The sequence below is a fragment of the Gopherus evgoodei genome, chromosome 9, assembly GCF_007399415.2.
Source record: "Gopherus evgoodei ecotype Sinaloan lineage chromosome 9, rGopEvg1_v1.p, whole genome shotgun sequence".
In the NCBI taxonomy this organism is placed as follows: domain Eukaryota; kingdom Metazoa; phylum Chordata; order Testudines; family Testudinidae; genus Gopherus; species Gopherus evgoodei.
This window is the reverse complement of record NC_044330.1, coordinates 1,738,356-1,752,748: the sequence shown is the minus strand read 5'-3', so window position 1 is coordinate 1,752,748 and position 14,393 is coordinate 1,738,356. Positions and strand designations below refer to the sequence as shown.

General features: G+C 42.7%; 1 protein-coding gene across 4 annotated transcripts in view; it reads right to left on the bottom strand.

Annotated features, from left to right (window-relative positions):
- Positions 1-14,393, bottom strand: part of ATP13A3 (ATPase 13A3) — a 138,346-nt gene that overhangs the window by 42,953 nt on the left and 81,000 nt on the right. For all 4 annotated transcript variants that reach the window (XM_030574798.1, XM_030574797.1, XM_030574800.1 and 1 more), the window contains 6 exons: positions 11,539-11,670; positions 10,312-10,491; positions 3,334-3,491; positions 2,384-2,572; positions 1,144-1,205; positions 217-367 (listed from right to left, as the gene is read on the bottom strand). In XM_030574798.1, coding sequence (XP_030430658.1) covers positions 217-367; positions 1,144-1,205; positions 2,384-2,572; positions 3,334-3,491; positions 10,312-10,491; positions 11,539-11,670 — 872 coding nt within the window. The remainder of the gene's footprint in view (positions 1-216; positions 368-1,143; positions 1,206-2,383; positions 2,573-3,333; positions 3,492-10,311; positions 10,492-11,538; positions 11,671-14,393) is intronic.

Here is a 14,393-nt window from a genome sequence, read left to right as displayed (position 1 = left end):
TTAGGTTTTCGTATGAGACATAAGTATTTTTAAAAGATGAGTTTCTGGGTTGACACTCTCCCTTTAGAGTGACACTTCAGTACTGTAGCACATCTAGGAATTTAAATCTTGCAATCTGAGGATGGGTATAACAGATCATATATCATATGACTATGTGACATTTCAAATTACTGCACTTAGAAATGCTGATTCCCTTGAAAGAACCAATGAACTTACCCATCCTATGGCTTCAAACATCTTTAAATCGAGCGGGTCCCCAGAAAGCACTCCTTCAATTTTCGTGAGTGAATGACAAGTTGCCATGCAAGCAACAAACTGAGATGTCACCAAGCTCTCATTGCAAGCTCTCTCTTCTGGAAAAAGGAAACTAACGCAGAAGACAGTAAAGCCAAAGAAGTGATGATGTGCTCTGCGCTACAATGATTTATTATGAGATCATTCCCAAGGGTTATATCAGCAGAGCACTGGCTACACAAGTCTTTTGAAGCTTGTCCTTTCCACACAACACAGGGAATGGATTAGGACTCCAGGCTGGGATTTACAGTAGAGCCTAAGGGAGTTAGGCAACCAGCTCCCACTGAATTTCAATGGGATATAGGCATATACACCCTTTAGGCTTCTTTGAAACCCCCATCCTCACTATGTAAGTAGTCAACCACTCCTGGTTTGACCACATGCAACTTCACATGGGGCCTGTCTACACAGGAAGTGAAACTGGTTGCCTGAATCAAGTTCATGCTAACTCAGATAAAACAGCCTGACCAGCCAGTGACGATAAAGCCAAAACCAAGTGCATAGACCAAGCTCACAAATCACTGTGCATGGTTTGTGTGCTCTGTTCATAATTCCATTGTGGTCTCTCCCTCCTCAGCTAGCTAACACATTTTCGAGCTGTGTCAAAGTGTCACGGATTTTCCATCAAGTTTTAATCATATTTTAATACCTACCCTTTTCTAGTCACTCTTTTTGTGCACATTCAGGAACACAAAAGATCAGTTTCTTTTCTACTTTATGCAAGTTCTTATATCATGCTCATCACCATAGTCAGAAGGCCAATTACATATTTGCTCTCATGTCACCCTGTACCAAATAATGAAACCAAACTTCTCTCCCATGCAAATATTGCAACACATTTGTCCTTACCGAGCATTTTCCACTCTTTGGATCCCCCAAAGATCTAAGCCATCTTCAGTAAGTGTGCCAGTCTGCCACAAAAACAAATTAATAAAACAGTCAGTGTCGACAAGGAAAAGCCTTCAGAGCCGAGGTGGGCTCTGAAAAGGGCCAGGGGATACAGCAGAAATATCAGCAGAAAATGAACAAAAGTTACACTTGAGCAGTAACTGTTGCACTTTTACTTCCAGCCAAAATATAGATTTGGTATTTATTAACTGATCTCCACAAAACAAAAGAAGAGCACATTTCCTCATGGATTCTGCAGATAACTGAATATGGCTTTGTGGAAACATTCATTTTGTAAAAGAGAATTGTATGACTCTGTCACTGGCCCAGTGCAATGTATTCACTGCTCAGTGTCTGTAATAAGAACAGCAGCTATCTGTGCTCATGGGGACAGGATGGAACACACAGCCCCTCAACCTCAATTATGTGGAAGAGGAAGAGGAAATTCTGAAACTTTTACACAGAATTAATTCTAAATGAAAAAGACAACAGATGGACAAAGAAGCAACAGCCCAAGCTGAGGAGGAAGAGTTGAAACTAAACTGTTAGCCATGGCAGTAGTTGTTTACACAGAGTTAACACACCATTTTGAATACATCTGCCAAACTGAAATAAAACAGTTGTGCAGACAGTTTAAGGAGTTAGACAAAAATGTAGAGGGGAAAGAATTTTGGATTAAGTACTAGCTGAAAGGAAGAGACAGACTAGCTGTGTTTACTTGTACTATTTCTGATTTTTAATTGTGCCTATTCCTACATAAGGAACAACCTCAAACATACGAGCTTGGCCTTTCATTTGAAATAAAGTTAAATGAGAAATATGGCCGAGCTACAAAGTCTGAACCCAAATTTTCCTGAAGCTTGGGGGCCTTCAGACAGTTTCAGTTTGGACCCAACCTCCACACAACACTTAGCTTCTCGGAACTATTGACAAAGTAGCATCTGGAGCTTGGAGAGGAACATTCCACTCAGATTTTTAACTATTTGCTAGGGTTATTTCTATGTTTACCACCTACCTACCACCAATGAATTCACTTAGGATCTGTAGCTATTGGAATTGAGTTTGTTTATTTTAACAAGTTAGCCCTTAAATCATGATTATGAATGCCATTGTAGCCACTACTATAACTGCTACTTCTTAAAAACTGCACACAACACTTCCCAGCCAATAACCAGCAAAATATTTTTAAAATGTATCTGACCTTGTCAAAACACACGAGATTCAATTGGCCACAGACATTTATCCTCTGAGGACTGATGCAGAAGATACCAATCTTTTTCAACCGTCTCTGTGCATAAACGATCCCAGCAGTCATTGCAGCAGGAAGTGCAGGCGGTACAGTGATGGTTATAATGTCAAGAGACTCAATGATTATTATATGAGCAGGAACCTAGAGTTCAAGAGAGTACACTAAGTAAATAACAATCCAGAGCTTATAAGATTCACCAGTTTCTCCTTAGTACATTAAATTTAATGTAATACTGGGCCACAAATTTCAGAGGTGAAGCTCCTTTCATCTCTTCCTGGATTATCGCAGGTAGCTTCTGCTGTGCTCAGAAAGTTAACAATGTTGCCACAACCTTTACTTGCACAATACAATTTTAGCAATCTAGTGCAAAAAGGTTTACATATTTAAGCCTCTGATATCTTCCCCCATATATTAGTTAAAAGTCAAAGGTGAGTGAATAATGTGCAACGAATCTGATAAATTTGTATTTTCTATAATCTCACTAAATAATTTCTATGAATGATCCTTGGTATGTAGCTCATTTCTGTGTAAAATGTTTTGCCTATGCAATATCTAGTTCGTTTTGATTAGATGTAAGTCACGGTATCCTATTTCTTCTTTGGATCACAGTAACTTCTAGAATCAATTTTCTGATGCAAATGCTTGTGATTAGAAATTCAAATTTCACTTTCATCTAATATTCCCTTAAATTTTGCTTTTTTGCTGAACATTCCCATCAGTAAATTTGTCTGCTACAACATTCACGGAAAACAAATGCAGCCATAAAGGTTTCATTTAAAAATTAGACTTAGTATTTGCAGAAAGTTGTCTTGTACAAGCTCACCCAGTCCTACTAACAAAACACAGATCAGCCTCTACAGTTAAAATAAAATAGTAGGGTGATGAAGAGATGGCAACCATACCTCATTTAGTATGCTATTGACAACTGTGTAAAGAAACCCAACTCCTGCCACCACCACAAGAAACAGCAGAAACATGTAGGCATCTCTGTAGAGTTTGAAGTCAGTTGGCTTTGGATACAGTATAGAACGAACAAGCTGTCCTTTTGACGTACTAAAGCCTATAATGAGAGGGATTTTAAGGTATCAGATTAAAAGTGCAAACAATGGCAATGTCATAGAATGCACCAAAAGCCTTTGAGACATTAAAATCCTGAGCTAGTCTTGATCCTCAGATTTTGTAAGTGCTAAACCTATCTGCATGCTGTATCTGCAAATTCTGACTTCCAGAATCAAATCATTAAAAAGATGAAGAGCAAATTTAGTTTTATCAGTGTTCCACTCAGATGGTCTTTATACTTTAGCTGCAACCCTGCACATAGAACTGTTATTTACCCTAGAATAACTGGTTCTTCAAGATTTATTGTCCACACGAACTCCACTCTAGGCATGCATGAGTTAATAAGCACATGCGATTGGATTCTCTTTAAATAGCCGTACCTGTTGGGGCCATGCCTGCACTCTGCCTGCCCTTGTGTCCACCGCAGCTGGAGGTATAATGGGCAGGGTGGCCTCAATAGCCACTCAGTTCCTTAGTCAGTGAGAATTCCAAGAGGAAAGGATTCTGAATTAGTGGGGAAGAAGGGGCACCATGGAATCTGTGTGGACAACATATCTCAAAGAACCACAGTTACTGCAGAGTAAGTAACTGTTCTTTTTTTCAAGCGACTGCTCACAGAGATTCCACTCTAGAGATGACTAACAAGCACTTACCTCAAACCTGGAGGTGGGAAGTCCTATTTTCAAGGAGTCCTATTTTCAAAGTAACAGCAGAAGAGCCCTGCTGAAGTTGGCCTCCAATATGGATTCTTGAACCAAGGCATAATTAGAGGTAAATGTATGAACTCAGCTCCAGGTAAGCAGCCCTACACAGTTCAGATATTGGTGTATTACCCAGGCAAGCACCAGAAGCTGGTGAAATGGACTCTGACGTGACCCAGATGATCCTTGCTTGCTCTCTGATACCAAGTCTTACTACAATCCAAAACCTACTAGATAACCTGAGTAGAAAGCGGTTGCCCTCTAACCCTTTCTGCAAAAGCCAGCAACAGTCTAGGTGAGGCTCTGAATGACTTTGTTCTGTCTGAACTGAAGGGCAACGCTCTCACCACATCTAGCATTCGAAGCCTTGATTCCCCCAGGGTGAAAGGAGGTTTGAGAAGAAAACTGGTAGATGGATAGATTGAGATGTAAGTCAGACTACCTTAGGAAGGAACTTGGGGTGAGGCCTAGGGATGATCTTATCCTTGTGACATATGGTGTACAGAGGACCTGCCTTGAGGGTCTGGACTTCTCCCACACTCTTAGTAACAAGTAACAAGCCACAAGAAAGACACCTTTCATGGAAAGATGGTACAAAGAGCAGGTTGCCATAGATTCAAATGGTGGGTCCGCATTAATCCAATGAGGACTAAGCTGAGGTCCCAGAGGTGGAAAGGCATGCTTCTTAGAATAGTGTTCATGCCCCAGGGAGAACCCGAGGGCCAGGGCTGATAGGCATACTGGAGTGGAGGGCACATAGGAGGATACCAAGACGGAGAGCCCCACAAGAAACCCTGTCCTTTTTCTGTGTCCTCTGATGGAGTTGTCCCTGGATTCCTATGGAGACCTATATGATGGGAAGGAGAGGGGTCTCCACTGTGATCTGAGGATAATCAAAAAGAGTAGGCCTCCAGCAACAATGGAGCGGAGCTGTCCAGGAATCCATGCTGGATCCGGTGCATTAGGGGAGAAAGTCTGGTTGCTTGCACATAACATCACTGAGGCACTCCAAACAAGACGACTCTGGGACTGCACCTATAGATCAAAGCCCTTCATGAGACCAGCCAATCTGTGCCGAAATATCCAGCACTGAGACAACCAGTGCTGCCAAGTCCATTGGTACCGTGAAGGTTGTGACTGGCCCTGAAGGAGAGGTGGTGGGTGCTGCAGGTTTCAGCATGGAAGTTGATGCAAGGGAACATGGCACTAACACAACGTGACGCTGGTGGTGAAAAGTGCTGTTGTGCTCTTTGGCACCAGAATGGGTCTACAAGCTGCGACTCTTGGTGAATGAGGCCCCAGGAGAAGTTTTAAGTCTCTTACTCAGGGCTGGTGAAGGAGTCCTGATCCTGGACCCCCTCTGGAGTGGCCCTCGTTCCTCCTTCTCTCAGAAGTTACTGAGATGGTAGGAGAGTGGAGGGGGGTCCATGGGTGGTGGCAGCACTGAAGCTGGAAGCTGAGCCACAGCTGGCTGGTGCTGAAGCAGGATCAGACTGACACACGATGAGTTTCTCTGAGGCAGAGGTTGGAGACTCCATGGACTTTTCGAGCAGGAACAACTTAAGTCTCACCTCCCTGTTTTTAAGAGTCTGCTTGGAGAACAAGAGACAAACAGAGCAGCGCCCTTATGCGCTGTCTCCCAGGGAAAGAAGATAGTGGGAATGCTCAGCATTTATTAATGATCTGGATGATGGGATGAACTGCACCCTCAGCAAGTTCGCAGATGACACAGAACTGGGGGAGAGGTAGATATGCTGGAGGGTAGAGATAGGGTCCAAAGTGACCTAGACAAATTGAAGGACTGGGCCAAAAGAAATCTGATGAGGTTCAACAAGGGAATCCCATGCACTGCTACAGGCTGGGGACAGACTGGCTAAGCGGCAGTTCTGCAGAAAAGGACCTGGGGATTACGGTGGACAAGAAGCTGGATGTGAGTCAGCAGTGTGCCCTTGTTGCCAAGAAGGCCAACGGCATATTGGGCTGTATTAGAAAGGAGCATTGCCAGCAGATCGAGGGACGTGATCATTCCCCTCTATTCGGCATTGGTGAGGCCACATCTGTAGTACTGCGTCCAGTTTTGGTTCCCCCGCTACAGAACGGATTTGGACAAATTGGAGAGAGAGTCCAGCAGAAGGCAACGAAAATGATCAGGGGGCTGGAACACACGACTTACAAAGAGAGGCTGAGGGAACTGGGCTTTTTGAGTCTGCAGAAGAGAAGAATGAGGGGGTTTTGATACCAGCCTTCAACTACCTGAAGGGGGTTCCAAAGAGGATGGAGCTCCGCTGTTCTCAGTGGTACAGATGACAGAACAAGGAGTAATGGTCTCAAGTTGCAGTGGGGAAGGTCTAGGCCGGATATTAGGAAACACTATTTCACTAGGTTAGTGGTGAAGGACTGGAATGGGTTACCTAGGGAGGTGGTGGAATTTCCTTCCTTAGAGGTTTTGAAGGCCTGGCTTGACTAAGCCCTGGCTGGGATGATTTAGTTCGGGATTGGTCCTGTTTTGAGCAGGGGTTGGACTAGATACCTCCTGAGGTCCCTTCCAACCCTGATATTTTATGATTGTACAGGCTTGGCAGAGTCACATAATGGCAGTAACTACGCTAAAACTACATTCTGTGGTTGAGGGATATGAATACCGCAGGGTTCCAGCTCACAGCATTAAAGAGGAACTGAGCGATGGATAAAGCCGCTCTACTCCATGTATCCTAAGCTAGAGCGGTCACAAAAACATGTGTAGCCACAACAGACATTGCTATTCAAAAGGAATCTGATCTCAGGTACAGGGGGCATATGTACACCTGGAGTGAAATCTGTGTGGCCACTAACTCAAAAGACAAATTGTTAATGCTAAGGGTCTAATCCTGAAAGGTGCTGAGCATACATAACTCCCTTGGATTACTTCTGATACTTAGAGTGAGGCTAGTACTTTACATCTCAATATGCATAAGGAACAGTGCGTAACTGATGTCCCAGGAGCAATGCAAGAAGTCTGGAATTTTAAAAAGTCACAGTTCATTCTGGCTCAGAAGCAGATTAATGTAATATTCACCAGCCTCTTACTCAGTGATTACTTCACCTCTTTACATCCGACAGCACATTTGGAGTGTGGAACCACAGCTGCAGTTTGTACCTCCCAAACGTACAGGCAGGGAAGCAGTGTCTCCTTTGAACCCACACTCCCCACTGCACAGAGCAGGGATTCCTGTAAGCCAGGGAGAATAGGTAGGACTTTACAACCCCTTACTCCCCTATGCAGCCACCTTAAGAAAATGTTTCTTCCAACAACACAGTCCACAAATCCATTAAGCGGGTACTTCAGTCTGCACTCAGCATGGGCGCAGACCACATTTGTTAGTTACTGGCTGCATGAGAATCATCTGCCAGCTGAAGATCCCTTCAGTTGAGACAGCTCTCTCAGGCAGATTCATTCAATTCTAATTTCCTAAATTATAGATTTTGTTAACTACCCTTTGAGGAAAAAGCACAGCAATTTCACCTACCGCAGGATCACAGGGAATTCCACCTAACAAAATAAATCCAAACTTTTTGTCTATTTCCATCTCTAATCTGGATCATCTATTTGTCACAAGGGCAGATTGAACCTCTGGACCTTTTTACTCAAAGAAAGGAAACGTTCATGTAAGCACAGAAAATTTTCCTATTTTTCATCAAGCTTTGGTCCACAGATCTGTTCCAATGGGATTTTCACAGTCATGTGCCTCCACGGTGGGAAGGAGAACCATTCTTTAAACAAGGAAACTCAAAACAAGGTACATTATACATTTCCATCTTCCCCTAGTGTGACGGAATGTGGGCCCAAAAGGGTTAAGTAACCTGACAGGCCACACCTGAGGGACATTTAGGCTTGATAAGCTATCCCTGACTGAGGATGGAGGCCAGCTGAGCAGGAAGGGGCTGGTATAAGGCCAATTAGCAAAGGCAGGAGGAGGCTGCAGCGTGGAAGCCTGTAGTCACTCTCTGGGCTTAGAGAGAGAAGAAGAAAACAAGCAGAACCCCTTGGATCTTGGCCCTGAGAAAGGTGGAGCAGAAGGAAGCTTAGCAGAGGTGGAGTAGGAAATGGCAGCAAGGTTTATAACAGTGCACAAAGACCTCTAGTAGAGGGCGGGTCTAGGTTCCCCTACAGCCATGCGGGAAGTGGCACAGTCTGGGTAGTGAATTGGAAGACTGCCTGAGACAATTCTTACAGAGAGCCTTTGATACTGCAGAAGGGAGAAGACACATAGGGACCTGGCCGGAAGGCCATGCCATGAAGAAGGAGCTTCCCAACTCTCAAAGAGGAAGCACTGTAACTCCTGGAGCATGAGAGAAGCCGTTGCATGTGCAGAGACAGAAGGAGGCATCATGCTGGTCACAGCTATTCCCAAATGATGCCACAATGAGGTGACCCAGCGGTGAGAAAACAAACCCGTGACCCCTGAGCCCTAACGCATGGAGAAAAAGTCTGCCTCAAAATGGCACTGGCTAAAGATTGGATGGCCAATAGGTAAAATTTGGTGAATTTATGAACTTGTGGACATTTGCCCACATAGCAGATTTCAATACATGAGAATTCACTTCTCCAGCCTGAGACCGTCAGCACTTCTAGGAAATGAACTTTGATGTTCAAAATAAATAATATTTTTGAACATACTCAGGGAATGAGTGCTACGACAGGACTACCTGTCAGAATTAAAAGAACAATATTGGGTCTAATCTGAGAAAGCTCCTAATTTCAAAAATGTATCTAAGCAGAGACAATAGCTCTTGGGAGGTCCTTAATGGACAGAAAGAATAAGGATACTTCCTGGCAGGGGCTCAATCTGGATAATTCCATAAGAGGCAGAATGAAAGTTCAAAGTTTTGCTCTATGACCTTGTGAGTCTGGAATAAGGTTGTTGCCCTAAGGAAGCATTTAATGTTGGGATTCGTACAAAATGTCCTTTTCTTCAACATGCTGGTAACATCATACTACAGAGACTTGACCTTTTGGGCTTGGACATTGGTATATCCACATTAAGGCCCTCCTGAAAGAACTCAAAGCTAGGTTTTACTTGAATTAACATGATGCTTAAACTATAGACTATGCAGAACTATGGAGGTCTGTGGACCTCAGCATGACGAAGGGCAATTTACGATATTGCCTTTAAATTGAAGTCAATGCAGGAAGTGAGAGTACTGGGCTCCCTTGCCAGAGGTTATTTGCAGACTACACATTTTACATGCAGAAAGAAAACCACATATAATTTTAATGTAATATAGTTTACATTTAAAATATCTGCACTGACCTTCCTCAGCTTCCAATCCTCCACTACCAAGAGAACTCAAAAATCAACGAGAATGAAAAACAAAAGGAATCAGAAAGGAAGTAAGAATTTAAACTGAACATAAGCAGTGTTTCTATCAGAATTTGTCTTTTGAAAATAATTTTTGCTTTTTAACAGTAGTCCAGGGATATGTCCACTAGAAAAAAAATTACTATAAAATAAAAAGGAAATGAAATTAAAATAGATCAGTTAGAGGTTTTAAAAAAACACACAGCAGTAAGATTAGAATAGAAGATGATTAGTCCATGCCTATATTAAAAATGAAAATCATCTATCCATGCATCTTATTCAGGCATTGATGAAAAGCTGTTAGAGGTTTAATGCTTTTATGGGGAAACTCCTTTAAAAAGCTCACAATGTTTTATTCAAGCTAAACCTACCTCTCCTATTTAGAATTATGGTTTAAGCATACGTCTATAGGTAGGCTGCTTTGTAAGATACAGACTTGCAACATACTGACGGTTCTTCTGGGGAATCCTATGCAGAGTTTTAAAACAATACTTCTCACTACTGCAAACTGAGTTTAATGCTACTGCAAATGTTTCTGGGCATGTTTTAAATCCCTTGACTCTGATGGTTAATTGATTTGTCAGTGCTGAAAAATCAATAGCCTGCAGGGCATTATCAAGCACCATTGTAATAAAAGTTTTTAAAGTAACTTTGTTAAATGCTTTGGGGAATATCTGTTTAATACAACTAAATTAACCGACAAAAGGTAGAAAGCAGCAGATAGACATAACTATAAAAATCAAACGGTACGCGAATAAGTGAGAACAATTAAAATTTGTACCTGTTCTCACTACTATGGCTTTGACTCGTTCTCCAGTATAAAAACGGGTTTGAATGACATTGGTCCCACAGAACAATGTGTGTCGCTTATGTACTTCTGGACTGTATATTTCATCTCCCACTGCTTTTGGGTCTTCTGCAGGATTTGGGAGATTAGTCTTTGTTACAGGAACACTTTCACCTTAAATGGAAAAAAAGTTCTTCAGTTCATCCGAATCAAATACAAATAATAAGCACTTCTCATCCATAGCTCTCAAAGCACTTTCTAAAATAGTGTTATCCCTATTTTATAACAAAGAAATAAAGTGATCTGCTTAAATTAACGCAGCCAGGCAGTAAAGCTGGGTAAAGACCCAGGAGTCCTAATTCCCATTACCCCATTCTTTAACCTTCTAGACCTCCCACAGAATCCAAGAGTCTCGCTCCCAGTCTTCCCTCCTCTAAATCATTACACCGGTTAGCAAAACATGAAAATGTTGCTGCTTGTAGTACAGAAGGTAAAAAAAAAAAAACCTGTCAAACAATAAATTTAACTGTTGCTGTAAAGAGTCATTTGATACAGGCAAGGATACCTTTAGTAAGCTTTGCTTGCATATGTTCCTACATGTACCTTTATCCAGTTTTGATCAGTGGCTTGCTAATTACTCATGTAGGAATTTCAATACTTATAAACAAAATACTAGAGTTTCTAGCAATTAAACATGACCCAGATCAAAACTACTACTCATTTTGCCTAAAAGAAAGGCAATCCAAAAGCTTTCTACAGATGTATCTTTTAGTACGGTTCACATTTTAAGACTTCACATTTGAGAATTCCTAAACTCTCAGCTTGCAGATTCCTTACTTAACAGAAACATGTCTATTTTAATTAAATAGTGAAAATAAAAGAGAGGTAAATAAGAACAGTGAGATGAAGACAACTCCTCATTATCCCATTAATTATACAGAGACTAGCATCTTGCACAATAAGGCCCTGATCTGGTTGGCTTATAGGCAGTACAGTACCACAGTATAAATGCTTATTAAATAACACTAATATTGTCAAGATTTGAATAAATACTATCAATACTGTCTTGAGTACATTATAAAAATACACATTTCAGGGTACGTAAACAAATTCCTTCTCATAAGGTAAGTTGCAAGTCAGAAAAAGAACAATGACATAACTTTACCAACGAGCATTTTTAGTCACATAGCTCAGCCATCCAGGATGTCAATTTTACTTCACCTGTTAACATGCTTTCATTAACGATGCAAGTACCACTGACAAGTACTGCATCACAGGGCATGATTGTCCCATTAGACGGAATCACCATGATGTCTCCAGGCACAAGGTCTGTGGAAAGGATCTCTTCTACTTCTGAAAGTAAGGTAAGAATTTAAGAACAAGCTCTTTTTCTGCGACTGTAAATAAAGTCTTGCAAATCAACACCTGCAACAGAATCCTACATGGATGTAGTAGCCATGGTCCGGGCTACAACAATTATGCTGCTGTTTCTATTATTAATAGTATAACTTAAAAGGATTAAGCTAATGATTCACTAACACTCTGTATGGACCCTTGATTTTACACTGATGGTGCCTCAGAAATAATACAAACAATTTGCCACATAAGGAACCTAAGGCAGCTCAAGACTCCTCTTCCCCACATAAGAGTGGCCATGCTGGGTCAGACCAAAGGTCCATCTAGCCCAGTATCCTGTTTTCCAACAGTGGCCAATGCCAGGTACCCCATATGGAATGAACAGAACAGGTAATCATAGAATCAGAACTGGAAGGGACCTCGAGAGGTCTCTAGTCCATTCCCTTGCACTCATGGCAGGACTAAGTATTACATGACCATCCCTGACAGGTGTTTGCCTAACCTGCTCTTAAAAATCTCCAATGATGGAGACTCCACAACCTCCTTAAGCAATTTTTTCCAGTGCTTAACCACTCTGACTGAAAGTTTTTCCTAATGTCCAACCTAAACCTCCCTTGCTGCAGTTTAAACCCACTGCTTCCTGTCCTATCCTCAGAGGTTAAGAAACAATTTTTCTTTCTCCTCATAACAACCTTTAACATACCTGAAAACTTATGTCCCCTCTCAGTCTTCTCTTTTCCAGACTAAACAAACCCAATTCTTCCCTCATAGGTCATGTTTTCTAGACCTTTAATCATTTTTGTCGCTCTTCTCTGGATTCTCTCCAATTTGTTCACATTATTTCTGAAATGTGGTGCCCAGAACTGAACACAATACTCCAGCTGGGACCTAATCAGCACGGAGTAGAGTGGAAGAATTACTGCTTGTGTCTTGCTTACAACACTCTTGCTAATACACCCCAGAATGATGTTTGGCTCTTTTGCAACAGCGTTGCACTGTTGACTCCTATTTAGTCTGTGGTCCACTATGACCCCCAGATCCCTTTGCACAGTACTCCTTCCTAGGCAGTCATTGCCCATGCTGTATGTGTGCAACTGACTGTTCCTTCCTAAATGGAGTACTTTGCATTTGTCCCTACAGAATTTCATCATATTTACTTCAGACCATTTCTCCAGCTTATCAGATCAACCTGAATTTTAATCCTATCCTCCAAAGCACTTTCAACCCCTCCCAGCTTGGTATCGTCCGCCAACTTTATAAGTGTACTCTCTATGTCATTATCCAAATCATTGACGAAGATATTGAACAGGATCGGACCCAGAACTGATCCCTGCAGGACCCCTCACGTTTTGCCCTTCCACCATGACTGTGAACCACTGATAACTACCCTCTGGGAATGGTTTTCCAATCACCTTATAGTAACTCCATCTAGGTTGCATTTCCTTAGTTTGTTTATGAGAAGGTCATGTGATATAGTATCAAAAGCTTTCTCAAAGTCAAGATATACCATACACCTCTACCCTGATATAATGCGGTTGTGGGGAGCCAAAAATCCCTACCGCATTATAGGTGAAATGCCGCTATATCGGGGTAGTGGTGGCAGGGCTGCAGCGGTGATTTCAAGGGCCCAGGGCTCCCCGCAGCAGCCAGAGCCCAGGGCCCTTTCAATCGACAGAGAGCCCCGCTGCTGCTACCCAGAGGCAGCAGCGGCAGGGCTTCAGCGGTGATTTAAAGAGCTCCGGGCTCCGGCTGCTGAAGAGCGCCCAAGCCCTTTAAATTCCTGGCTGAGCCCCACTGCCGCAACCCCAGGGTAGGGCGGCAGGGCTCCAGCAGTGATTTAAAGAGCTCTGGGCTCCAGCCTCTGCGGGGAGCCCGGGCCCTTTAAATCGCCAGCGAGTCCCACTGCCGCAGCCAGAGGGTAGTGGCGGCAGGGCTCCCCGCAGCAGCCAGAGCCCTGGACCCTTTAAAGCGCCGCCAGAGCCCCGCTGCTACCGTACTATATGCGAATCCATGTTATAGCGGGTCGCGTTATAGAGGGGTAGAGGTGTATCAACCACTTCCCCCATCCACAAGGCTTGTTACCCTGTCAAAGGAAGCTCTCAGATTGGTTTGATATGATTTGTTTTTGACAAATCCATGCTGACTGTTACTTATCACCTTATTATCTTCTAAATGTTTGCAAACTGACTGCTTAATTATTTGCTCCATTATCATCCTGGGAACAGAAGTTAAGCTGACTGGTCTGTAATTCCCCGGGTTGTCCTTGTTTCCCTTTTTACAGATGGGCACTATATTTGCCATTTTCCAGTCTTCTGGAATCTCTCCCGTCTTCCATCTCCTCAGTCAGCTCCTTGAGTATTCTAGGATGCATTTCATCAGGCCCTGGTGACTTGAAGACATCTAACTTGTCCAAGTAATTTTTAACTCTTTCTTTCCCTATTTTAGCCTCTTCTGATCCTACCTCATTTTCACTGGCATTCACTACGTTAGACATCCAATCACCACCAACCTTCTTGGTGAAAACCAAAACAAAGAAGTCATTAAGAACCTCTGCCATTTCCAGATTGTCTATTTCCCCCGCCCCCCATAAGTAACAAGACTACCTGTTACTCAATGAAGGACCATCAAGTGATCCATCCCGTCGCCCATTCCCAGCTTCCGGCAAACAGAGGCTAGGGATACCATCCCTGCCCATCCTGGCTAATAGACATTGATGGACC